At 42.7% G+C, this 27,360-nt stretch overlaps 1 protein-coding gene across 1 annotated transcript in view; it reads right to left on the bottom strand.

The window, feature by feature from the left end:
* Positions 1-27,360, bottom strand: part of TTC13 (tetratricopeptide repeat domain 13) — a 182,176-nt gene that overhangs the window by 111,787 nt on the left and 43,029 nt on the right. Inside the window, 1 exon segment of the mRNA XM_030194686.1 lies at positions 26,262-26,354. Within this exon segment, the coding sequence (XP_030050546.1) occupies positions 26,262-26,354 (93 nt within the window).

Raw genomic sequence — 27,360 nt, forward strand, 5'->3', positions numbered from 1 at the left:
CCAAACCCACAGAGGGGAAGTGGTACTCTCAGCACCGAAGCGTCTCAGGCACCGGAGATTATGGTATCCCAGAGCTCCTGGCACTGTGCTTCTTCATCTCTTCTAAATGCGCCACATGGTGTCAACAAGGATGACATTGAATCCTTTCATGTCCTCGGTGTTGGGTCCAATGTTGTTTGGCCCAAGAGGGCCTTATCAATGCTTGACATTGACGCAGATAAAGACCATCTCGGTGCTGGCGCATCTTTAGTATCTGATGCAGCTCTACCAGTCATGTGGGCTGATGCCTCATGCCTGATGGACAGATGAATCAAAGTCTCCTGCACATGATCTCTCAACATGTTAGGATTCTCATGCCTTCGACCGGACCAGCACCAGTTGTGAGGGTCAGTCACAGACATGACCCTGATGCACCGAGAACACTTCTTAAAACCACTGGGAGTTTTAAGGGACATCAGGACAAAAATAGCTGCAGCAAAATCAAACCACAATGATTTTTTATTTCTTTTAACAAAATAAAGTACTGACCGGGAGCTCAAGTCTAAGAGAGCTGTTGAAGCTATGCCAAAATAAAAATTAAAAGGGCTGGCAAAAACTAAGGAACAACTAAAAAAGGAAGATGAAGAAGAAATTGGTAGAAAGGTCCCATATACCTACGAAAAAACAGCAATAGTGAAGGCACAAGAGAGAGTAAATAAGCCGCACTGAGGAGAGTCAAAAGAACACAACTGCACTCTGAAGAAAATAAAGAACTGCTGGTCACGTGCATGTGTGGTACAAAGCTACTAAATACTTCAGGTTTTTTCTAGAATGCTGGGTAGTGTTCAAGCAGGGCTCCATCACAAAATGTCATGCACATGTGGAAAGTGATGTCTTGCTTTTCCTCACAAAAATGCACGTGTGTCTAAGCCTGAAGTCATGTGATTTCTTTTTAATATTGTATATTTAGCAGGAGTAATGATATGCAATATTTTTCATCTTTCATTTTATCTCTGTGGGTAGCATCCTGAGCACACTGTTACCGTTTGCTAATACAGGTGTTATCTCCCCCCAAAGCAGCACTATTCATTGGCTGCCAGGGAATGCTACAGCTACAGCCATCTTTCCTTCGTCCGAGTTTGAGTGCACCATTCATGCCACACCTCGGGCAAAATGGCCCTGGAGAAGTGATCAGAATCTGGCTTCAAGAATGCATCACTACAGAAATTTAAGAGAAAGTTTAAGAACTATGCTATGCAGATGAAACTGAACAGAGTAATGCAGACGCCCAAGTCAAATACACTTTCTCATGTTGACGCTTACTTTGTACATCTGAATCATCTGTTATTTACAACACTTTTATAGATCTCCAGAGATCCCCACAGACTCCATCAAGAGAACAGTATCAGACAGGAAGGAAGCAGCAATTCTCGTTTTCAAACAAAACAGGCAACAGAACTCAGATGCTAATTATGTCTATGTCTACAACTTCATTTAGTGCCACACTCTAACTTTCAAATCCTTTTAAGACTTCTGGCATTCACAGTCAGGCAATTCAAAGAATGTTTTTTATTTGTATTCCAAACCTGCCTGACAACGGAGAGAAGTAATTTGGAAGCATATCTGTCTGCTCTTTATTAAATGCATTTGGGTTATTTCATCCTTTATTACAACTCTGTTATGAGGATAATCTAACTTCTCTGTTTTGCCAGCATCTTCTGAAGATACCTCAGTCTAAACCATGCACTTTTGAGAAATTATGTTTTCCCCATGACCTAATTTAAAACTTGCTCTATTTAATTTTTAAATATTAGTCCCAGTAGCCAGGTTCCACCCTGGTTAAAGTGGATCCCATCCTTTTTGAGTAGGATCCCCCTCTCCAAAATGTTGCCCCATTCCTAATAAATCTAAAGCTCTCTTCTCTGTACCATCATCTCACTCATATATTGAAAATCTAGAGCTCATTTGCTAAAATTGTGGCAATAATCTGCAGCTTAACATGAAATGTCAACTTTCCTGTCTGTGCCTGAGTGGTGACTGGCTGACACACTGACAGGAAAGTACAGTGATCTTCACACCACAACCCTCCCGGTCCTATAACAAAAACCTCCCTGGTAGTCTAGTGTCAATCCCACCCCATGACCCACCTCCACACGTGATGCATGCGTGTGTGTGTGGGGGTGTGTGGGAGGGGCACCTGGGAGCCATTACATCACCTAGGATTTTTTAAAAATTTAATATTGGTGGTGGGAGGAGGGGGGAAAATCAGCCAGGTTAGGTTGGCCTCAGCTCAGGGAGGAGGAGGCAGGAAGGGGTGCCACTAGACACCTACTCCTCTCAACCAACTCTTCTGTGCTGCCATGGCAAAAATGCTTCCCACGCTAAGTGCTACGTGCGTCTGGTAGCGCTATACAAATGTTAATAATAATAATAAATGCACATGGGAAGTTTTGTCCTTTTGCACATAGCAGAAGGGTAATGATCACATTTAAATGCTGTCTACGTTAATGGTTTCAGCACCCATGCTGAAACCATTTGTACATGCCACCCACAATAACTTGCATGTAAACCAAGCGTTAACAGCCTCTTAATGTGAGCGGTACTTCTGAGCATCGGCCCCAGGGTGAGCAACAAAAAGCATTTCTAAGAATACTAGTCTTGAGGGTCTAGATTTCAGTTTCCTAACTAAAATCCTAAATTGGCTTTGAAACCCTCCTCCAACAACCTCGTCCGTCATTGGTGTGCATATCTATAACAGCTAACTCCTCTCCAGCACTCTAAATTTTACATAGATAACACATGAAATATGCAACCTTTACACTAGGCATGCAGGCTACCAAGCAATCCTCACATCAGCTACCCAGCTGTCTTAGTACATGTGGGTACCAATGACATTGGAAAATGTAGGAGAGAGGTTCTGGAAGCCAAATTTAGGCTCTTAGGTACAAAACTCAAATCCAGAACCTCTAGGGTAGCATTTTCAGAAGTGCTACCTGTTCCACGCGCAGAGCCCAAGACACTGGCAGTGCTCTGGAGTCTCAATGTGTGGATGACACAATGGTGCAAGGACGAGGGTTTTAGATTTGTTAGAACTGGGCAACGTTCTGGGGAAGGGGGAGCCTATTGCGAAAAGGATGGGCTCCATCTTAACAAGGGTGGAACCAGGCTGCTGGCATTGGCATTTAAAAAGGAGATAGAGCAGCTTTTAAACTAGAGAGTGGGGGAAGGACGACAGTCACTCAAAAGTGCATGGCTCGGAATAAGATGTCTTTTAAAGATATCACCAAAACAGGGAAGATAGGGCATCCTGATAGTGAGGTTGCAAAAGAGACCGTAGTAGATCAGGTGTCCTTAAATAAAAATCAGACAAAAGATTGCAATTTAATACTGTCAAGTACTGAGTATGATGTAAATAGGCACAACAAACATAGTTTGAAATGACTATATGCAAATGCCAGAAGCCTAAGAAATAAGATGGGAGAGTTAGAATATATTACACTAAATGAAAAATTAGATATAATAGGCATCTCTGAGACCTGGTGGAAGGAGGATAACCAGTGGGACACTGTCATACCGGGGTACAAGTTATATCGTAGTGATAGGGTGGATTGAATTGGTGGAGAGGTAGCATTGTATGTTAAGGAGGGCCTTGAATCAAATAGATTGAAAATTCTGCAGGAAACAAAACACATCTTGGAATCCCTGTGGATTGAAATGTCATGTGTAAAGGGGAAAAGGATAGTGATACGAGTGTACTACTGTCCGCCTGGCCAGGATGAACAGACAGATATAGAAATGTTATCAGAAATTAGGGAGGCTAACAAACTGGTCAAAACGATAATAATGGGTGATTTCAATTCCCCCGATATTGACTAGGTAAATGTAACATCAGGGCATGCTAGGGAGGTAAAATTCCTTGACGAAATCAACGATTGCTTTATGGTGCAGCTGGTACAGGAGCAGACAAGAGAAGGACAAATTTTAGACCTAAGTCCTTAGTGGAGCGCATGATCTGGTGCGGGAGGTAATGGTGATGGGGCCACTTGATAACAGTGATCATAATATGATCAGATTTGATATTAGCTTTGGTGTACACATAGGAAATCAAATACATTAGCTTTTAACTTTCAAAAAGGAGACTATGATAAAATGAGAAGAACGGTGGGGAAAAAAAAAACAAAAAACTTAGAGGAGCAGCTGCAAAGGTCAAACATTTACATCAGGCGTGGATGCTGTTCAAAAATACCATCCTGGAAGCCAAGGACAAGTATGTTCAGTATATTAAAAAAAGGAGGGAGGAAGATCAAACGACAGCCGGCATGGTTAAAAAGTGAGATGAAGGAAGCTATTAGAGCTAAAAGAAAATCCTTCAGAAAATGGAAGAAGGAACTGACTGAAAATAATAAGAAACAGCATAAGGAATGTCGAGTCAAATGTAAAGTGCTGATAAGGAAGGCAAAGAAGAACTTTGAAAAAAAGATTGCTTTGAAGGCAAAAAACATAGTAAAATTTTTTTAGGTATATTAAAAGCAAGAAGCCAGCAAAAGAATCATCTGGACCACTAGATGACCGAGGGGTAAAGGGGGCGATTAGAGAAGACAAAGCCATAGAAGAGAGATTAAATGAATTCTTTGCTTCAGTCTTCACTGAGGAAGATTTGGGAGAGATACCGGTGCCAGAAATGGTATTTGGAGCAGACAAGTCTAAGAAACTGAATGAAATCTCTATAAACCTCTAGGATGTAATGGGGCAATTTGACAAACTGAAGAGTAGCAAATCTCCTGGACCGGATGATATTGATCCCAGAGTACTGACAGAAAATAAACTGGCGGAACTACTGTTAGTAATATGTAATTTATCTTTAAAATAGAGCGTGGTACCGGAAGATTGGAGGGTAGCCCATCTAATGCAGATATTTAAAAAAGGTTCCAGAGGGGATCTGGGAAATTATAGGCCGGTGAGCCTAACATCGGTGCTGGGCAAAATGGTAGAGACTATTATAAAGAACAAAATTACAGAGCATATTCAAAAGCATGGATTCAGACAAAGCCAACATGGATTTAGTGAAGGGAAATCTTGCCCAACCAATCTATTACAATTCTTTAAAGGGGTGAACAAACATGTGGATAAAGGCAAGCTGGTTGATATTGTGTATCTGGATTTTCAAAAGGAGTTTGACAAAGTACCTCATGAAAGACTCCAGAAGAAATTTGAGAGTCATGGGATAGGAGGTAGTGTCCTATTGTGGATTAAAAACTGGTAAAAGGATAGAAAACAGAGTAGGGTTAAATGGTCAGTATTCTCAATGAAGAAGGGTAGATAGTGGGGTTCCCCAGGGGTCTGTGCTGAGACCGTTGCTTGTTAACATATTTAAAAATGATCTAGAGATGGGAGTAACTAGTGATGTAATTAAATTTGCTGATGACACAAAATTATTCAAAGTTGTTAAATTGCGAGAGGATTGTGAAAAATTACAAGAGGACCTTACGAGACTGGGCATCTAAATGGCAGACGACGTTAATGTAAGCAAGTGCGAAGTGATGCACGTGGGAAAGAGGAACCCGAACTGTAGCTACGTAATGCAAGGTTACATGTTAGGAGTCACTGACCAAGAAAGGGATCTCGGCGTCGTTGCTGATGATATGTTGAAATCCTCTGCTCAGTGTGCTGCGGTGGCTAAGAAAGCAAATAGAATGTTAAGTATTATTAGAAAAAGGTATAGAAAACAAAAAGTGAGGACATTATAATGCCTTTGTATCGGTCCATAATGCGACCACACCTCAAATATTGTGTTCAATTCTGGTCACCGCATCTCGAAAAAGATATAGTGGAATTAGAAAAGGTGCAGAGAAGGGCAACAAAAATGATAACGGGGATGGGACAACTTCCCTATGAGGAGAAGAGACGGCTAAGAGGAGATATGATAGAGGTCTATAAAATAATTGAGTGGAGTGGAACGGGTAGATGTGAATCGTTTACTCTTTTCAAAAATACTAGGACTAGGAGGAATGCGATGAAGCTACAAAGTAGCAAATTTAATACGAATTGGAGAAAATGTTTCTTCACTCTGTGTAATTAAACTCTGCAATTCGTTGCCAGAGAATGTGGTAAAGGCAGTTTAAAAAGGGTCTGGACTGCTTTCTAAAGGAAAAGTCCATAGACCATTATTAAATTGACCTGGGGAAAATCCACTGCTTATTTCCGGGATAAAATAACAAACAAAATACACAGAGTGTATAAATGACAATGCGATAGTCTTAAATACTGTTTGAACTAAGGTGAAAGGGAGTCTCATACAGAATTTATCTGTTGATAGTAATAATGTTTTCACTCAATAGGTGAATATATTACATATATTCATGTCATAATCATTGACTCCACCTCCACCAACCCTTTTATAATAACAAAAAGCAACTTGCTCTGTTCTCTTTGTAGCTCTGTTCTCTTTGTATCAGTAGATATGTACTTGTCAAAAAGCAACACACTGCACTTATCTTAGGCGAAAAGGTGCCCTCTTGAATCCCCGACAGGTACCCGTTTCGTACAAACTGTCCCAGTGTGGCAATACTTATGAACTTATTCTTAATGATCAACTTGTCAGCTACAATGGCAGTCAAAACTCTTCCTCTAGAGATATGGTGTGAAAGGACACTGCATCACCTGGAAAGCAGGTCTTAGCTACAGGATCTCTAGACAAAGGAGACACTACTCCTCCAAGGCAGCACAGACTGCCAGATTCAAAGTGGAACCACTTAAATATGTCCCAGAGATCTATCTCCTCAATATATTTCTCTGCCTGCCATTCTAGCCTCCAGAAATTTAACTTGTTCAGGAGCTAGGATCTCTTTGCTCTAGGTATACAAAGTACAAACTTTCACCAAGTGGCATATAATCATATACGTGGCATTTAGAGGAAAAGACTGGATAGTCCCAATCTCACTGCTGGATGCTGCCTCCATCTTCATGTTGTTGAATTTGTGTCTTAATTGTTTAATCTGCAATAAACCAACCCCAGTTCCTATAGTCCATTGCATTTATTTGATATATTTTACGTTAGTTTGTTAATAACTAGGCAAAAGGATTACAATTAGCCTATTGCTGAAGTCAGGGTTACTCACTTATTCATGTAAATTTGAAACGGACTTGAAAAATTTCCATCCTAACCTTTTCACCCGGGAAACCATTCTATAATGGGGTGCATATATATATATATATATATATATATATATATATATATATACACATACATACACACACACCATCACTGGGCAACAGGAGAGCTCAGGAGAATGCTCCAATATAAGAATAGACAATAGAATGCTGAGAATTTTAGTTGCCCAGACGACCTAGACGGGTGGAGCTGGAAAGGAGGGGCCAGATAATATCAAAGCTAAGGGCAGAGACCATGCAGAGGTCTTTGGGGGGTGGGGGGAACAGGGAGAAGACAGATAGGGTAGAGGAAGTAATTAACTAAGAATCCCAAGCAAAAGGCAGGAAATTGTTTTCTACGTATATTGGAGAGAGTTTTGCTACAGCCCTGACTGTGGGAGTTTGAGCTTCTGGTTTGGGAAATGTCCTAAAGTAATAAGAAACCTAAACCAGAGACCACAAGGGTATGGCAAAGAGGATTAAGGGTAAATGGGTTTGATATATCACCTTTATGTAGTACAACCAGAGTGGTTTGTATTTATGATATGCAGGTACTTTTTCTGTCCCTAGTGGTCTCACAATGTAAGTTTTTGTATCTGGGGCAATGGAGGGTTAGGTGATTGGCCAAGGTCACAGGGAGCTGCAATGGGAACTGAACCTAGTTCCTCAGGTTCTCAGCCCACTGCACTAACTATTAAGCTATTCCTCCAAGAGACCTGCTGAGCAACTCAACTAGAGTTATGCTTTAACTTTGCTTGAAGAGTTTAAAGGGTTTTGAACTATGAACTGTAATTTAATTGAGGGATCACGCGATGCTATGCTAGAGAGAGGATGCTGGTAGAAGGCTCTCCTTCCCTCTCTCAGAACCCTGATCTTACTGTAATCCCGATCCCTCCAACTGGCTCAGCTAGCGAGCTATAACCTCACTGAAGCATCTGGTGCATAGTGTGGCATATTTTCGATCAGATGGCATCTAAAGCCACATGGAAAGATAGGGACTGGGTTCAGCCACCCAATGACAAAATGGCAGCTCCCGTTAGACTTGCAGGCCTGTCCTTAAGCTCTACATGGGTCTCAGAAGTAATGGAGGAAGTGGTAACCATTTACTTGATAAGTTGTTTCAGCCACTGGAGGATAAACACAGGGGACTCTACAAGATCTTGGCTGTGAGTTTTTACATCAACAACTTCTTACCGGAGAACTCCAGAATCGGATCCAGGGTGTAGAAGATCTCACTTCCAATTGGAAAAAGACTTGGCAGTTTGTCAGGAGTGCTTGGAGGACTTAGAAAACCGTTCCAGGAGGAGCAATCTTCGGCTGGTTGGGCTCCTGGAATCTGTGCTAGAGGCGGAGCTCTTGGGATTTTTGGAAGCTTCATTTCCGCAGGAGCTCAACCTTTATGACCACATGGGCCCCCTCCATATTAAAAGAGCTCATAAGCTGGGCTCCTGCCAGCTTTCCAATGTGAGGACCAGAGTGGTCATATTGAAAGTCCTCAATTATGCGCATAAAGTAGCCATTTTGCGTGCCATACGAGAAGGCAAGTAATTTCTTAGGCAAACTAAACATTATTACGAGTTTCGGAAATTACTAAAGACTTTTTAGAAAATATTTTCTTATAGATGTTAAATTTTGTTTCTAATGATTGTGATTATTTTTATACATATATCAGGAGTATGCTCTTTTTCTTGTTGTTATTCGCTTTGAATTTGTTGGTTGTAGTGGGCTATAAAGACCTTAATGTTGTGTAATGACCTATCAAAATTTCAAAAAAACAAAAACTTATGCTTTCAGGACTATTCTGAGTTGCGACAAAGCTGTGCTCTTTCGCGCCAATTTGTTCTAAATTGTTTGATCAGCACATTCAATTTGCCCTGCTGTATCCAGCCCATCTCTGGGTTTCTCACCAGGGACAAACTCACTTCTTTGAAACTCTGGAGGCGAATCAGACATTCTTGGATGGGCTAGAGGCAGCGTCAGGGGCTGCATGTGGAACTGGTGTTTGAGTAAGGATGAACCAGAGTTTTATGATGTGTGAGACCAGCTATCCTGTGTGCTCTGCCCGGGTGATTCAGACTTGTATAGCCGTTATTGTTGGGGGATGCGGAGCATACTTCAGATATTTTAACTGTGTATTTATGGGCTCCCCTTTTGGCTAATTTATTTCCCCAGATATGGTATTGGTCTGCCGGCAGCGGTGCATGGTGCAGACGGGCCGATTTCAGTTGCTGGCCCTTATTTTTCTTACTCCTAATTAGCCCTGCATGGTAATCGCTGCCATGTGCTGTTGACATGAGCACCCCAGGAGCTTTCTGGAACTTTTGTCTAGGCACCTGCCTCCTCCATTTCAGTTACTGGATTATATCTACTCTACTTGAGGCATGTATTGGTTGTTGTTCTGGGCCTGGTCTGTGACTGCGATTGCAAGATGATGGGAATCTGCTGCTTCAATCCAATGGAGACTGGATTTTTTTTTTTTAGTGTTGTATTACTTTGGTGGAGTGTCTCTATTACAATGCTTGTGGGAACTCTTATGGGTGGCTGGGTGCACTGAATTTTGGTGGGCATGCACATTTATATTTTCTGAGGATGGCTTGGGTTATAGGTGGAGAGGTTTTGTCTGCTAAGGGGAGGGGTTTGCATTCCAGTTATTTGTCTATGGGAATGGGTGTTAAGTGTGGTGGCTCAGTGGGATGGGGTCAGTAGACTTGGGAGGAAGGGGAATAGAGGTGGGGGATGGAGGGATCTGGATATGAGGTTCAAGGTATTGGGAGACAGTATCTGTATTGTTGTTTCTCAATATGTTGCTAGTGGTTTTCATTTTCATTTCAGGTGGCTGTTTATCTCAGGGATTCTCATCCAACAGTTGCAATAGTGGCTGGGACGGCCCTCCCTGGGGTTCACATTTTCTATTTTTTAATGGTTGGCTCAAATGCAAGCAACATGTTATCTGAGGTTTTCACTAGGAATGTTGGGGAATTAATTCCCCTGTAAAGCACAAAAAAATCTAACAATTGCAGAGAGAAAAGATGATATTGTTTTCCTTCAGAAAACACATCTCAACACTGTGGAACGTGCTAAATTGAAGAGGTGGTGGGTTGGGGAGTGCGTGGCTGCAGCGGCACAAGGAAAGATGGGGGAGGGGGAATAGCCATTTTGATCCGCAGGGGAGTGACTGACTGTGTTAAAGTGTCAAGGTCTAATCCTGCAGGTCACTTCTTGATCTGTCAGGTTACAGTGGCAAAGCCAGAACTTATCTTATATAGTGTATGCCCCAAATCAATTTGATAGGTGTTTTTATAAAACAGACTCAGATGCTATTGTCTTAACAGCCCCTCCTATTCATCATGGGCGGAGACTTTAATATGGTCTGAGACCAGACAATGGACAAATCATCTAGTGCGGGATTAGGGAGGCAAACAGGCACTAGGGCCCTTCCCAATCTGTGTCACTTATTAGATCTGATGGATGTATGGCATGTCTTGCACCTTCTTGAAAAAGATTACACACATGTCACAAGCACACTCCACACAGTCCCAGATTATAGTCAGATCCTTATTTTTGGCAGTTTCTTCTTCAAAGATTGGGCTGTATACTATATGAGATTATTCATGGGTCTGGCTGGAGTGGCAGCATCGAGGCCTCTGCTCGGGTCAATAATTGGACTTTTCCGACAGCTTTGTATAGGGATTCCAAGTTTCAGGATTGGATTACTTGTTAGTAGGACTATAAATTGCATAACTGAAAGCATCAATATGACCCGGTGCTCTACTGCGAAAGGAGACTGGCGGAGTACAGCAATAGTTACACCAGTCACTGTTAAATAGAAATAAACAAACTAGAGATTTTGAGGCTTGAGTGTCATCTCAAGTCTTTGGAGGTTTGGCAGTCTGCATGATTTGAAGTGTAAACAACAACTTCTGGAAACTCAAAATGCCTTAAATGAATTGCTCCATCAGAAAGTGGAGAAATCTCCGGCCTACTATAGGTTTCAACGCTATAAATATGGGAACGAAAGCAGATCCTTCTTGGACAAATTGATTTCTCACAAAGTTGTCTCCAGCTTGAGTACTGGCCCTTAAAGATCCTAATGGACAACAGGTTAAGGAGGACCACTCTATTAATAAACTGCTTGCTTCCTATTACACACAGATGAATGCTGAGCCTCCAAACAAGGGTTTGCTCATGAGTTTATTTCTTGTGGGATTGTCCCTTCCTTCTCTAACACAGCTGGAGTTGTCTCATTTGAATGAGCCAGTGCAGGAGGAGGTGGTGTGCGGAGCCATTAGACAGAGTCCGCTGCTGAAGACATCTGGGTCTGATGGATAATGAGCGGAGTTCTATAAGCTTATGGGTGACGAAGCGGTAATCCTCTTACTGGAATGTTTAACGTTATGATCCATACGAAGGCCTACCATCTCTTAACCTAGCGCGAATCATAGTGCTTCCAAAACAGGAGAAGGATTCTTTACTCCCTGAAATTTATAGACTAATCTCACTGTTAAATTATCAGGCAAAACGTCTGGCAAAGATTATGGTGAATAGACTGGCAAGAGTATTGCTGTCTTTACTTCATGAGTCTCAGGTTGGTTTTGTTAAAGAGAGGTTCATCACCAAAAATCTTCAGAATATATTGATTTCATTACAGCAACGAGTGAGAGATCAGAACACTTCCCTTTTAATCAGTTTTGATGCAAAAAAGGTGTTCGATAGGGTATGGTGGGACTTTTTATATGAGGCTTTAAAGACATATGGGTTTCGAGGGCAGTTTTTCTCCCATCTTAGAGCTCTCTATTCATCTCCTCACACTTCGGTATCTGTTAAGGTTGCACATCTGACCCATTCCCAATCCTGCGGGGTACCAGGCAAGTTTGCCCACTCTCTTCCATGCTTTTTATTTTGATGCTAGACCCATTATTGTGGGATTTATATGATCGACTGGATATCTGTGGCGTTTGGGTTGGTTCTGCCCATTTCAAAGCAGCAGCCTTTACAGATGACATCTTGGACCACATCCTGAACCCTACGGAATCCCTTTCAGCACTGCTGGAACATTTTAATGAATATGGGGATTACGTGGGGTTTAGAATAAATCTCTGTAAGTTGGAGGATTTGCATTCATCGCAGCAGGTTAAGATCTTATGGAGGGATTGTTTCCTTTTATGGTGGGCAGAATCCTCTTTCAGATATCTGGGAATTCAACTCCCCTTGGATGTATCCATGTTTTATTCCATTAATGTTTCCAAGATGTCGGAGGATAGTCGTAAGCAACTAAACAGCTGACGGGATTTGCCAGTTTCCGTTTTGGGAAAAATACATCTTATTCACATGGTCATTTTCCCTAGGTGGTTTTACTTATTGCAGACCCTCCCACTCAGTTTAAAAAGAAAAGATTTGAATAGTTTGTATAGGCAATTTAATCAGTTCTGTTGAGCGGGTGGGAAATCTAAAACGTGGTTTACTTTTTTTGCTACGAAACTGGGCTCGGGGAGGCCTCGGTCTTCCGGATTTCTGAGGGTATAATCAGGTATGCCTTCTACACCATCTGAGAGACTGGCTCTGCTCGAAATGTCGCTTTACCCCGCTGGAATTTAAGCAAACTTTTTCGACCCCTAAAACTGTTTGTATCTGCTTCATGCTCAGGTGGCTCGGACTCCTGAGTGGTCACAGAGGAAAGCCAATGTGGGACATGTGGAGTGTGCTGGCAGGGCTATTGGGAAGGGGATCCTAGGGTCATGGATCAGCTTCCCATTAGAGGAAAAGGGATTTATAGCCTGGGATGTAAAATGCAGTTTTTCTAGAGTGGGAAAAACAAGGAATAGTTAGATTGGAGTATATTTTAGCATCTGACATGACTGTCCTCCCCTTTGTGGATCTTCAACAACGCATGGTAATTGGTTGGGGCCATAAATATGCACATTGCCAAGTCAAGCATTATGTTGCTTCTCTGGCAGATGGGGCTGTTAGACCCAGACGATGGTTATGGGGGTGGCCCTGGGAATAACTCAGCCAGACAAGGTATATAACCGTGAATATAAATGTTTTATTCACCTGAGCCCTGGGACCTGTTACCTCACAGACCAGGAACCTCAGATGCAATAGTTTCTCTGGTTTAGTAACAGTCTTTGAGTAGGCCTCTGGCTAGCAGGCCAAGCAGTCTGTGGCTGGTGGGGCTTCCCTGTCCCAAACACAGCCTGTTAGTTCTCAGGTCTTCTGAGAACTCAGGTCTGGCTCCAGTCAGACTTCAGTACAGCTTGTAAGTTTAACAAGAAGCAAAGTTGGCTTATCTCAGCCAGGTCACAGCAGCTAAACATATTTTGTAAAGGCATAGGCTTAGGCTTCAGTTCTTCTTTCCCTGAGCCTCCCCACCCTCAGCCTGGCTCCGTCTTTTAAACTCCCAGGTATTGGCTCTGCCCCTTCTCGGCTCACTTCCTCCTGGGGAGGGATCTGTGCTCTTAAGCTGGTCCAGGCTAGTTAGAGAGGGACTTTTCTTAAGGGTGAGGAGCAGTATTCTATAAACCCCATCACAGGGGCCATTAGCACATTAATGAGGGCCCGATTTGAGAGAATTTTTAAATAAATTCCTCAGTGCAAGGTGCCTCAATTTCTGGCATATACGGGGCCCTTCAACAGGTAATGAAGAGGCATGATTTCAGGGAGTTGAAGCAAAAATGAGCTACAGACCTTGGATTATCTTTGACAGCCTGGGATGTATTGGCTTCTGTCAGGAGTATACCATGGTTGATCTCTGGGGCCTGGCTTCAGGAATGCCAGTTTTGAGTCATACATAGGGCTTATCTCACTCAGCTTCAGCTTTACAAAGCAGGGAGAGTGCAATCACTTATGTGTCTTAAATGTGCGGTTGCTGATGGGATTTTTATTCACTCTTTTTGGGACTGTATACATATACAGTCATTTTGATCTTCTATTATGCGCTCTCTGGAGTCAATATTTGGGTGTAAGATCCTTTTGAACAATGCAGCAGTTGGTTTTGGGCCAGCCAGGGGTATTTCAGGGTCAATCCAAGCAGCGTACCTTATAATTTCATAACCTATCCTTGGTAGCCTGGAAGTGTATTGTGCAATATTGGACCTCACCAAATCCCCCAACATAGTGGCACTGGAGAAATCAAGTCCACATACATGCCACATGGGAGGCAAAAGACGCAAGAGGTTCCCTTAAGAGAAAAGTTCATTTTGTAAAATTGTGGGAACTACACGATATTCTGTCTCCAAGGGGATGCAGTCTTCCACTTGCTAATTTGTAATTGTTTTTTTGTTTTCGTATTTTGTTGTCACCAGCAATATAAAAGTTGAGTTGGCGGGGGGGGGGGGGGGGGGGGGGGGGGGGGGGGGGGGGGGGGGGGGGGGGGGGGGGGGGGGGGGGGGGGGGGGGGGGGTGGGGGGAAGGAGGGAAGGCTTCTTTTTCATTGACAGTGGGAGGAATCTGAGAGTCATCAGAGTCCGAACTCTCAGTTCTCTTGTTGCATCCAGGAACCGTCTTTCTTCTATGTTTGTGCAGCGCTGCATACGCTTTGTAGCGCTATAGAAATGCTAAATAGTAGTAGTAGTAGATCGGTGTGGGATGGAATAGATGTGATATGGGTTGATTTGTTGTTAGGCTGCTATATCTATTGTGCTGGTTGTCTTGGTTGTTCCCTTGTTTTGCCTTAAGGGTTGGGGTGGAGTATAGGGCAGCCTAATGTTAAAAAGTTTTGACAACATCTGGTGTCATTCTTGTTTTTGCTATTTGTCTGGTTCTTTGATTCTTAGTCCAGATGCACTCATTTGGATAAGATTCCTTTGATTTGTCATCAATAAAAATTATTGTGCGAGAGAATATAAGAGGTTTTGAAATGATGCTGAGATTTCGGACTCATAATTATACAACATGAATGAGCTGAATGCCCTTTCAGGATAGGGCAGAGGACTAAAAAAATATAGAAGGCACGGCCCTGAAAATCCCTGGATGACTGATAGTATGTCGGACCCTGACATTGATTATATATTGTCGGACCCTGAAATTGATTATATATTGTAGTTCAATGTATTTATTTATATTTATTTATTTAGATATTTATTTTCCACTCTTTTTTGACAATTCTAGGTGGAGTACATAATTACATACACAATTTGACAAAAAATAAACATAATACGTATAAGAAAATAAAATTAGAATAAAATAAAAATTCAATAAAAGCAGTACATTACTCAGCCAATCAGGACATAATCAATTACACATCAAACAAGCAGTTATGAACCTCCACAATTAGACAAAAATAGTATGTTACTAATCAATCATTCTATCAGGTGTTATATGCCTCTTGAAATAAAAAGATCTTTAATGTAATCTTAAATTCTTTCAAATTTTGCATAGACTGAATATTATTCAGCAGGGCATTCCACATTTTGTGGTCCTTTTATATAAAAAATAGAATTTCTATATTCATTCAAGTATACTAAACTAAATGATGGTACATCCAGAACATTTGAAAATTATGATCACAAAGAGGGTGAAGGTTGATGGAGATGTAATGAGCAGGCAAGAACAGGAGAAATCGTACTATTCAGCACTTTTAAATACTATTAGTAATACTTCTAACTGAATTTGAAATTCAACAGATAGCCAATGAAGAGTTTTAAGTGGAGGAGTAATATGTTCAGATCTAGATATTCCAAAAATTACTTCTGCCATTGCATTTTGTGCAGATTGAAGAGACTTAAAAAAATTCTTGGAACCCCTAGTAACAAAATATTGCAGTAACCAAAATGTGGAATCACAGTTTGCCATTCGAACATTTCTGGGTTTTAAAAACTCCTTTAAACATCTAATAATTTTTAGTTTCATAAAAACAGACTTGGATTATTTACGTATTTGCTCTTGCATTGTCAGTGCCTGATCTAAAATCACTCTTAACGATTTGATCTTTTGGGCAAAATTATTCTCTTTCTCTCTAATTATACAAGATTTGGGAAGGAAAGAACTGAATAACTACTCAAAAGCATCACCTAGGTCTTATTCATATCCAATTTTAACCAACTGGTTCGCAACCACTGATTTATTGTTTGTAAAGAGAAAATTTAAAAAAAACAGCCTTTTAAAAATATACTGGACATCATCAGCATAAATCCTATAAATCGACACCAAGCATCCCCAGTAAAACACATAACTGTTTCAAAAAGATATTAAAAACAGTAGCAGACGGATGATCCCTGCGGCACTCCGGAACAAATAACCATGAATGAAGAACACTCATTTCCACTGATGACGTTAAACTGTCTCACAGATTAAATAAAATAAAAAAAAAAAAAAAAAAGATTCAAACCAGTCATAGACAGTACTACCTAAACCAATCTTCTTTAATTGTCATGTCTTATGGTCCTGGATTATGACACATCCATATAATCAAGGAATGTGTTTGGGATAGGGCCATCGAGAGACTAGGCGGGCCCGGGGTAAGGCCGCCCCACCTCCCCCCATCGCTCCCCCACACCGCTGCAATCCCCCGGTCTCACCTGCCTGCCTCCACACGCTCTGGGCCCCCTGCGGAGGCAGGCAGGTGAGACCGGGGGACTGCAGCGCCGGCGGCCCTGGCGCCGGGCCCCCTTGGAGGCCCTGGGGAATTTTGTTCCCCCTGCCCCCCCTCTCGGCGGCCCTGGTTTGGGGTAGGTTAAAAAACAGCTGAATATCACTGACTACTACCTTTAAAAAATCTCTCACACATCAAAATCATCACTCAATTAACAAATTACCACTTTATGCATACAGAATTACTTTCATCCACAAAACCACCTTCTCTTGTAGAAATTTCAGATCTACAATTTTCTAGCAAATCAATATACACAAATCCTGCTCACCTATCAGAAGACAAAATATATATAAGTCCACACTTAGGAGGAGATTCTATATATGGTGCCTAAAAAAACTGGTGCTGAAATCAGTGCCGACTATTCTATAATCAGCACCTAGATTTAAGCACAGATTATAGAATATGCTTAGTTATATTTCAGCGCTGATATCTGCGCGAATCCATTTACGTCAATGAAAACTCGGTGTAAATCTCAGTGCGTAGATTTAGGCGCACTGGGCCATATTCTATAACTAGGCGCTTAAATTTTGGAATGCCCATAAAACACCACTTCCCTTCTGAGAAGTTCTGAGAGAAGAGGACATTTCTCTGGTAAGTGAACGCTACTTTGCTTGTGCTTTGGGAACTTAAAGATTGGGGTTTAAAGGAGGAATTGTAGGTTAGTGTTAGGCAAAATTAAAAAGCAAATTTTAACAGCTAATCTCCATAGTCTTTTCCACTTAGTTTTAAAAGCTCTGGACCACAGCATTAACAGATAGAATCTAACAGCCACTGCAGGATCTAATTTAGTATTCCCCCCCCCCCCCCCCCCCCACACCTAGGGCAACTCCTCATTTATAGTCAGTCAGTTATTGTAATTAGGGAAACAAGCAAGGAGTGCTCTTAGAGTTTTAAATACATTTCATTACCATCTAAGAAGGGAATACTAAATAAATCATACAATATACTATATAAAGTAAAAGACACTTTTATATTAGGCTAATATCCTTAATTCTGTAGCAAGTTTTAAATTATTGAAAAACTCAAAAAACACTAAGATGGAGTCAGCAGTCCAGCAGCGAGAGGGGTGCTATCCAGTCTTTTGCATTGAGTGTCACATGTATGATTATCTCCTAGTTGGTGAGATGTCATATGTTTGCGCCCGATGCAAAGAGCTCCTAGCTCTTAGAGAACGTGTCCGTTCTCTTGAGGCTAGAGTAGCAGACTTGGTGGAGCTGAGGGAGACAGAGAGGTACATAGAGGAGACCTACAGGGATGTTGTAGAGAAGTCCCACCTCCAGTCTAGTAGCCCTTGTGCTACCTTGGAGGAGGGAGGTCTCCTAGAAGGACAGCATCACCCTGGTGAAGTAGGAAGTACTCCTGTAGCCAGGACCTGCCCACCAGGGGATGTACTATCCTCTCGCACCGAGGATAAAAAGATTAGGACAGCTGTTGTAGTTGGTGATTCGATCATTAGGCATATAGATAGCTGGGTGGCTGGTGGACGTGAGGATCGCCTGGTGACTTGCCTGCCTGGTGCAAAGGTGGCGGACCTCACACGTCACCTAGATAGGATTCTAGATAGTGCTGGGGAGGAGTCCGCTGTCTTGGTACATGTGGGTACCAATGACATAGGAAAATGTGGGAGAGAGGTTCTGGAAGCCAAATTCAGGCTCTTAGGTAGAAAGCTCAAATCCAGATCCTCTAGGGTAGCATTTTCTGAAATGCTACCTGTTCCACGTGCAGGGCCCAAGAGACAGGCAGAGCTCTGGAGTCTCAATGCGTGGATGAGATGATGGTGCAGGGAGGAGGGTTTTAGATTTGTTAGGAACTGGGCAACATTCTGGGGAAGGGGGAGCCTATTCCGAAAGGATGGGCTCCACCTTAACCAGGGTGGGACCAGGCTGCTGGCATCGGCATTTAAAAAGGAGATAGAGCAGCTTTTAAACTAGAAATGGGGGGAAGGCTGACAGTCACTCAAAAGCGCATGGTTCGGGAAAAGGTATCTTGCAAAGATACCTCACAAACAGGGAAGATAGGGTTTCTGGATAGTGAGGTTGCACAACAGACCGTAGACCAGGTGCCCTTACATACAACTAAAGATCAGACAAAAGATGGCAAATCAATAGTGTCAGGTACTAATCATCATGCAAATAGGAACAACAAACATACTCTGAAATGTCTAAATGCAAATGCTAGGAGTCTAAGAAATAAGATGGGAGAGTTGGAATATATTGCACTAAATGAAAAATTGGATATAGTAGGCATTACTGAGACCTGGTGGAAGGAGGATAACCAGTGGGACACTGTCATACTGGGGTACAAAGTATATCGTAGTGATAGGGTGGACCGGACTGGTGGAGGAGTAGCATTGTATATTAACGACTCAGATAGATTACAAATTCAGCAGGACACAAGTCACACCTTTGAATCATTGTGGGTTGAAATTCCTTGTATAAAAGGGGAAAAAATGGTGATAGGAGTGTACTACCGTCTGCCTCGCCAGGACGAGCAGGTAGACACAGAAATGATAAAAGAAATCAGAGACGCGAACAAAATGGGCAATGTGATAATAATGGGTGATTTCAATTATCACTTAATATCGAAACCGGAAGGTAGAATATCAAATCAAACAATATCACTTTCTACCAAGATTGCAGACTGTTGGCAAGCAGTCCAAGTTAATATCAAACCATGCAATAAATGCGGAGAAAAAAAGACATCAGGTGTGACAGTCTACCTCTTTGTCAAAGGACAAGCCTTTAGTATAACGGGGAGACTGTCTCAATCACGTGTCTTTAAAAAAACTCCACAATTACATTGTGTTTAACTACTGCTATCTTTATAATGGTTACACCGCATAGCTTGCTTGACAACAACTGCAAAGGAGATTCAACTCCTACTTTAAATTTCAAGAAGAACTTGGAAAGAGTACTTATCTTCACCGGAAAATCTTTTGATTAATTAACTCCGATTTCATCTGTTTGTACTCCACATATGAATAAAGTCCCGACAGGGAAACCCTGTTTCGCCAACAATAAGCTGCTTCAGGGGAATGTTCAAAAATCCAAGCTTCTGAATCTCTCACCATCTCCAAAAATGGTGAGAGATTCAGAAGCTTGGATTTTTTGAACATTCCCCTGAAGCAGCTTATTGTTGGCGAAACAGGGTTTCCCTGTCGGGACTTTATTCATATGTGGAGTACAAACAGATGAAATCGGAGTTAATTAATCAAAAGATTTTCCGGTGAAGATAAGTACTCTTTCCAAGTTCTTCTTGAAATTTAAAGTAGGAGTTGAATCTCCTTTGCAGTTGTTGTCAAGCAAGCTATGCGGTGTAACCATTATAAAGGTAGCAGTAGTTAAACACAATGTAATTGTGGAGTTTTTTTAAAGACACGTGATTGAGACAGTCTCCCCGTTATACTAAAGGCTTGTCCTTTGACAAAGAGGTAGACTGTCACACCTGATGTCTTTTTTTCTCCGCATTTATTGCATGGCTTGATATTAACTTGGGCTGCTTGCCAACAGTCTGCAATCTTGGTAGAAAGTGATTTCAATTATCCAAATATAGACTGGGTAAATGTAATATCGGGACACGCTACAGAGGTACAATTCCTTGATGAAATCAAGGACAGCTTTATGGAGCAGCTGGTGCAGGAGCCGACGAGAGAAGGAAAAATTCTAGACTTGGTCCATAGTGGAGCGCATGATCTGGTGAGGGACGTTATGGTACTGGGGCCGCTTGATAACAGTGATCATAATATGATCAGTTTTGATATCGACCTTGAAGTAACTGTACACAGAAAGTCAAATACGTTAGCGTTTAACTTTAAAAAAGGAGACTATGATAAAATGAGAAGAACGGTAAAAAAAACTTAGGGGGGCAACTGAGAGAGTAAAAACTGTACAACAGGCATGGACGCTATTCAAAAATACCATCCTGGAGGCCCAGGCCATACATATTCCGTGAATTAGAAAAGAAAGACGGAAGTCCAAAAGACAGCCGGTCTGGTTGAAAAGTGAGGTGAAGGAAGCTATTAGGGCTAAAAGAAACGCCTTCAGAAAATGGAAGAAGGAACTGTCTGAAAATAACAAGAAGCAGCATAAGGAGTGTAAATGCAAATGCAAGGCGCAAATAAAGGAGGCCAAGAGGGATTACGAAAAAAAAGATAGCATTAGAGGCAAAAAAACATAGTAAAATTTTTTTTCGGTATATTAAAAGCAGGAAGCCAGCAAAAGAATCGGTTGGGCCACTGGATGACCGAGGGGTAAAAGGGGCGATCAAGGAAGACAAAGACGTAGCGGAGAGACTGAATGAATTCTTTGCTTCGGTCTTCACCGAGGAAGATTTGGGTGGGATACCGGTGTCGGAAATGGTATTTCAAGCGGACGAGTCGGAGAAACTTATTGACTTCACGGTAAACCTGGAGGACGTAATGGGGCAGTTCAGCAAACTGAAGAGTAGCAAATCTCCTGGACCGGATGGTATTCATCCTAGAGTACTGATAGAACTGAAAAATGAGCTTGCGGAGCTACTGCTAGTGATATCCAACTTATCCTTACAATTGAGCGTGGTACCGGAAGATTGGAGGGTGGCCAATGTAACACCGATTTTTAAAAAAGGCTCCAGGGGAGATCCGGGAAATTATAGACCGGTGAGTCTGACGTCAGTGCCGGGGAAATGGTAGAGGCTATTATTAAAAACAAAATTACAGAGCACATCCGAGGACATGGATTACTGAGACCGAGTCAGCACGGCTTTTGTGTGGGGAAATCTTGCCTGACCAATTTACTTCAATTCTTTGAAGGAGTAAACAAACATGTGGACAAAGGGGAACCGGTTGACAGTGGCGTAGCAAGGGTGGGGCGGTGGGGGCGGTCCGCCCCGGTTGTCCGCGGGTGGGGGTGCTCCGTCGCGTCTCTCTCCTGCCACTGCCTGCCTTTTTTTTTTTTTTAAATCCGTGCAGCCACGCAGGCAGCGCTTCGCGTCTGCCCTGCGTGTGCTGTGAAAGAAGTAAATCGTCAGCGCTGGCTTCGGGGCTTCCCTCGATGTCCCGCCCTCGAGGAAATAGGAAGTTACTTTACAAGAGGGCGGGTCATCGAGGGAAGGCCCGAAGCCAGCACTGGCGATTTACTTCTTTCACAGCAGCACACACAGGGCAGAGCCGAAGCGCTGCCTGCGTGGCTGCACGGATTTAAAAAAAAAAAGAAAAAGGCAGGCGGTGGCAGGAGAAGAGGGCTCTGTGGCTTCAATGGAGGGGGGACGGGACTAGGTCAGGGGAGGAGTTCAGAGGGGAGAAGGGGATTGGAGAGGGGGTGGGGGAGTTCAGAGGAGGGGTGCTCAGAGGGGAGAAGGGGATTGGAGAGGGTGGGGGTGCTCAGAGGGGATTGGGGAGGGTTGGGGAGGGTGGGGGAGCTCAGAAGGGTACTCAGAGGTGAGAAGGGGATTGGGGAGGGGTGGGGGAGTTCAGAGGAGAGAAGGGATTGGAGAGGGTGGGGGTGCTCAGAAGGGTACTCAGAGGGGAGAAGGGGATTGGAGAGGGTGGGGGAGCTCAGAGGGGAGAATGGGGATTGGAGAGGGTGGGGGTGCTCAGAGGGGAGAATGGGGATTGGTGAGGGGGTGGGGGAGTTCAGAGGAGGGGTGCTCAGAGGGGAGAAGGGGACTGGGGAGGGAAGTGCTCATGGGAGAAGGGGTCTGGAACTGGGGGCTGAAAAGGGGCAGGGGCTGAAACTGTGGGGACTGGGGGCTTTAAAGGGGACAGGGAGAACTGGCTGGGGCTGAAGCTCGGACTGGGTGAGAGAAAAGGGCTGGGGTTGAAACTAGGGGCTGAAAAGGGGACAGGGAGAAGTGGCTGGGGGCTGGGAGAAATGGGCTGGGGACTGGTGGGATAGTGGGGCTGAAAAGGGTGGCAGGTGGGAGATGTGGGCTGGAACTGGAACTAGGTGCAGGTGGAAAGAGGGGGCTGAAAAGAGGGGGCAGAGAGAGGGGACAGACCCTGGATGGAAGGGGGGGGAGCGTGAGGGAGGGCAGACCCTGGATGGATGGGAGAGGGAGGGCAGACGGATCGAAGGGGCAGAGAGAAAGAGGGCAGATGGTGGGTGGAAGGGGGAGAGAGAGAGAAAGAGGGCAGATGGTGGATGGAAGGGGCAGAGAGAGAAGGCAGACACTGGATGGAAGGGACAGAGAGAGAAGGCAGACACTGGATGGAAGGGACATTAGAGAGGGCAGACACTGGATTTCAGAGAAAGAGCGAAGACAGATGCTGGATGGAAGGAAGACAGTTGGGCGGACTGTCTGTTGGGCTGTGTCCGCTCCAGATAGAAGGTCAATGCTCTCTTGCAGTCCAATGTGTGCAGCTGACGTTCAGCAGGGCAGGAATGAGGACGGGGAAAGAATGTTGGCAAGACAATTGACTGGTTCAGATGGAACTCCGACACAACCTTTGGCAAGAACTTAGGGTGAGTGCGGAGGACTACTCTGTTATGATGAAATTTGGTGTAAGGGGCCTGGGTGCACTTCTTGAAGCCGCTGGGAGACTTCGATGTCATGGGCGGAAAAATCACGCCAGCGAGATCAAAAGTCGAAATGGCGGAAAAGGCACCACAAAAACAAGGGGAAGAAAACTTCGACCCGAGGCCTAAAAGCGGCCTACCCCGACGACGAAAGAAAACTTACCGGGGCGAACAACTGGAAATATCGGAAGGAAAAAGACCGAAGAGTCTCCTTCCACACAGAGTTTTTTTTTTTTTTAACACGAAGTAAGAATGACGCGCGAGGTCGACTTTCCAGGGCGCGACACGGCGAAAACATGACCGTACCGAGCGCGGACAAAGAAGACTGACGAACACGAGCCGGTTCGGCCAGGAGAACGGCCGCGCATGCGCGGTGCGCATGGGCGCGCGAGGACTAGCAAAGGCCTTTGCTAGTGAAGTTTCCGATTGGAGGGGCTGCCGTGGACGTCACCCATCAGTGAGAACAAGCAGCCTGCTTGTCCTCGGAGAAAACACTGAAACCTTCTGCTCATTGTGCTGCTGCGGCTAGGAAAGCGAATAGAATGATGGGTATTATTAGGAAAGGTATGGAAAACAGGTGTGAGGATGTTATAATGCCGTTTTATCGCTCCATGGTGCGACTGCACCTTGAGTATTGTGTTCAATTCTGGTCGCCGCATCTCAAGAAAGATATAGTAGAATTGGAAAAGGTGCAGAGAAGGGCAACTAAAATGATAGCGGGGATGGGACGACTTCCCTATGAAGAAAGATTAAGGAGGGTAGGGCTATTCAGCTTGGAGAAGAGACGGCTAAGGGGAGACATGATAGAGGTATATAAAATAATGAGTGGAGTGGAACAGGTGGATGTGAAGCGTCTGTTTACGCTTTCCAAAAATACTAGGACTAGGGGGCATGCGATGAAACTACAGTGTAGTAAATTTAAAACAAATCGGAGAAACTTTTCTTCACCCAACGTGTAATTAAACTCTGGAATTTGTTGCCGGAGAAAGTGGTGAAGGCGGTTAGCTTAGCAGAGTTTAAAAAGGGGTTGGACTGTTTCCTAAAGGACAAGTCCATAAACCGCTACTAAATGGACGGGAAAAATCCACAATTCCAGGAATAACATGTATAGAATGTTTGTACGTTTGGGAAGCTTGCCAGGTGCCCTTGGCCTGGATTGGCCGCTGTCGTGGACAGGATGCTGGGCTCGATGGACCCTTGGTCTTTTCCCAGTATGGCATTACTTATGTACTTATGCCCACAACCACACCCCTTTTTGCCTCAGCACGTTAGAATTTCAGCACACATCGTTACAGAATACACTTAGCGAGTTGTGCACCTAAATTCAAATCAGAGTCAATTAGTGCTCATTATTAAGTGCTGTCATCAGCGCTCATTAGCTTAAGCCAATTAAGTTATTGCAGTGTTATAGAATCCACGCCGATATTGGTGCCTAAATATAAGCGCACTATATAGAATCTGGGGGTTAATCATAAACCATTGACACTTATATAGCCTCACGGTCTTTTTATGGACAGCAAGTCTCAGTCATTTTAATCATTGCACAAATCTACGTTCCAATGCTTTTCAAGTGTCTTTAATGTTCTCAGTGCACATAAAGTATAAAAGATAACAAAAATCAAAAGTATTGGTGACTATGCAAAACAGTTCCTCTTAAAAGCATTACTATCCCCTTAAATTTCAAACTTGGGGTCCAACACAGACCATATTTTGTGTCCTCCTTCAGGAAGACTGCACCAATTAATTAATCGGTGACTTCAATCGATTGTTACTTGTGATCATAAGTAACAATCGATTGAAGTTATTGATGAATTAAATTGGCAGCAGTCCTCCTGAATGGAGGACACAAAATATGATGGGATTTAAAAGAAAAGTGTATCTCAGTACAGCGCTGCGTATGCCTTGTAGCGCTATGGAAATGATAAGTAGATAGCTAGATAGTATAAAAACTAAATAGGCCTATTTGATTTTCAAATATACGTCTCCTACTCTACCCTTGCTCAGCCACCCACATAAACAGCAAGCAAAAAATACATTTAGGTCTAAATGGCCAACTGAAAATTGTCCCTAAAGTGCTTGCTGTTAATTATGAATTTTTGTTATAGCTATAGCCAAGACATTTCAAACATTTAAAAGAGATCATTTTCAAACTACCCCTATTGCTGCAAATCTGTGGGGAAGTTTTACTCACGTTTTTGCCCCAAAATTTAAAGTGAAAGTAAGCATGCCTCTTTGAAAACTGCCTATGGACAAAGTATCCAGAAATTTATACCCGATTTTTGCTGTCGATTCTTTTTCCAACAAAACTAAATTCTCAACTGTGTGTACAATTTTCGATCCAACTTAGCTTTCCCACAGAACACCTCATTAAAATGTGGATAAAGTATGCACATTGTGGAACAAAGAGCATACTTTTACCTGCAAACAGGTTGAGCAATTTTCAAACAAGTGAGTTGTAGAGATAAAAAGCATTCTAACTGTGGAAATCTTTTCAAAACCTTATTTTGAAAGGTTAAGAACCACCAACAAAATTTGAGATGAGATTAAAAAAAAAAAAAACCACCACCACCAGTACACAACTTTGGAGGCAATAAACAGTTCTGCTTAGAAATTATATAAAATATTCTACTTCGTGATATTTCATAAAAACTGCACACAACCAGCTCTTAGCCAGTGCTTTGCACTGTGGTATAAAACAAGAGATTCCACTGCAAAACTTGGATTCTGCCCCTTGAGTCAGCTGGACCTGGGAATACTTCAAAGCCAGTGTTTATAGACCCCAAAAGGAAAAGGATTCCCCTTACCATCATGCAACAGGGACACCTCATTGCTAGATTAAATATACTTTTCTTAGGTTTCAGAGGGAAGCATGGTCTTTAAGCATCAGTCAATTTATTATAAGAGTAACTTGAGTACTAGCAAATGAAAGCTCATATCAAAGCTTCCAGTAAAGGCTACTTTTCATTCAGATAAAAGTCCACAGAAATAGCAGATCACCTGGCAAAACACTGAACTATTTCATCTCATTCTAAAGAAATTAAGAGACTCACCTCAGCTCGCTGTTCATATACTTCTGGGTGGTCTGGTTCTAGGCTTATTACTTGGTTCAGCTCAAATAATGCAAGCTCAGCATTCTTAATATCCTTAGAAAGAAAGTAATAATTATATTAGACTGCTGCTGCTTTGGCATAGTGAGTAAACCAGCCATCCTGAGGGTTTAGCTGTAGCACTATGCTAATCATGACCATGCAAAAAATTAAACTTCGATTCCTGATTTGATTATTACAGTGTTGTAGATGAGAGGGAGAGCAGAGTGCCATTTATCTAGCAAACCTTGTTCAGCTGTGGTGCAGAAATAGTGATAACTATGAATCTTTAATATTTCCTAACTAAACTGTCAAAGCCCCCTCACAAAAAGCATGTCTTGCGCTCTGCAAAAGCTCTTTTGGCTTGTCATAAAGCCTGCACCGGGCAATGCAGTGCTGCATTACCCACTAGTGAGAATATAAGCCCTATATGTCCTCAGAGAATACTTGCTACAGGTAAGTAACTTTGCTTTTCTATCACCCAAAGCCTCTGCTATTCAGTCTGAATTCCTAACTGAAACTACAGATGTTTCTACAGTTAATGCAACCAATATAAGAAGGAGTTAGTAATATCCTTGATGTTTACCCGGTATTAGAGAACAAAGGCCTGCCTAGTAACCCAGACAAAAGTTGAGAGCTTCAATTACAAGTCTTTAATCCATCAAATAAAATTCTCCCTAAAAACAAATTTTGATCTGGCCTTTTAACCTTCTCCAAGGCCTTCCATCAAGGGAAATAATTAAACTATCATCTTTCTTGACCAATTAATTCAATTCTTGTATATATCGCTAATATCCCCTTTCCAGGGTTCACTGTGGTTTACATTCTAGGTGAGACAAAAGCAGATAGTATGAGGTATAAAAAAAACACTAGAGACCATTGGTGTAATTCAGGAGACAAAAAATATTAAGGAAAGTATAATGGATGTTACTAGGAAGTAGAAATGATGGATTATTATGAAGCAGTCTTTGGGAAGAGAGAGGTTTTTAGCCTCTTCCTAAAGCTGAGGTAGCTGTTTCCTGTTCTGATGGGGCTAAATAGGTAGAGTTCCATATTTTGACTC

This window comes from Microcaecilia unicolor, chromosome 3 (genome assembly GCF_901765095.1).
Source record: "Microcaecilia unicolor chromosome 3, aMicUni1.1, whole genome shotgun sequence".
Taxonomy (NCBI): domain Eukaryota; kingdom Metazoa; phylum Chordata; class Amphibia; order Gymnophiona; family Siphonopidae; genus Microcaecilia; species Microcaecilia unicolor.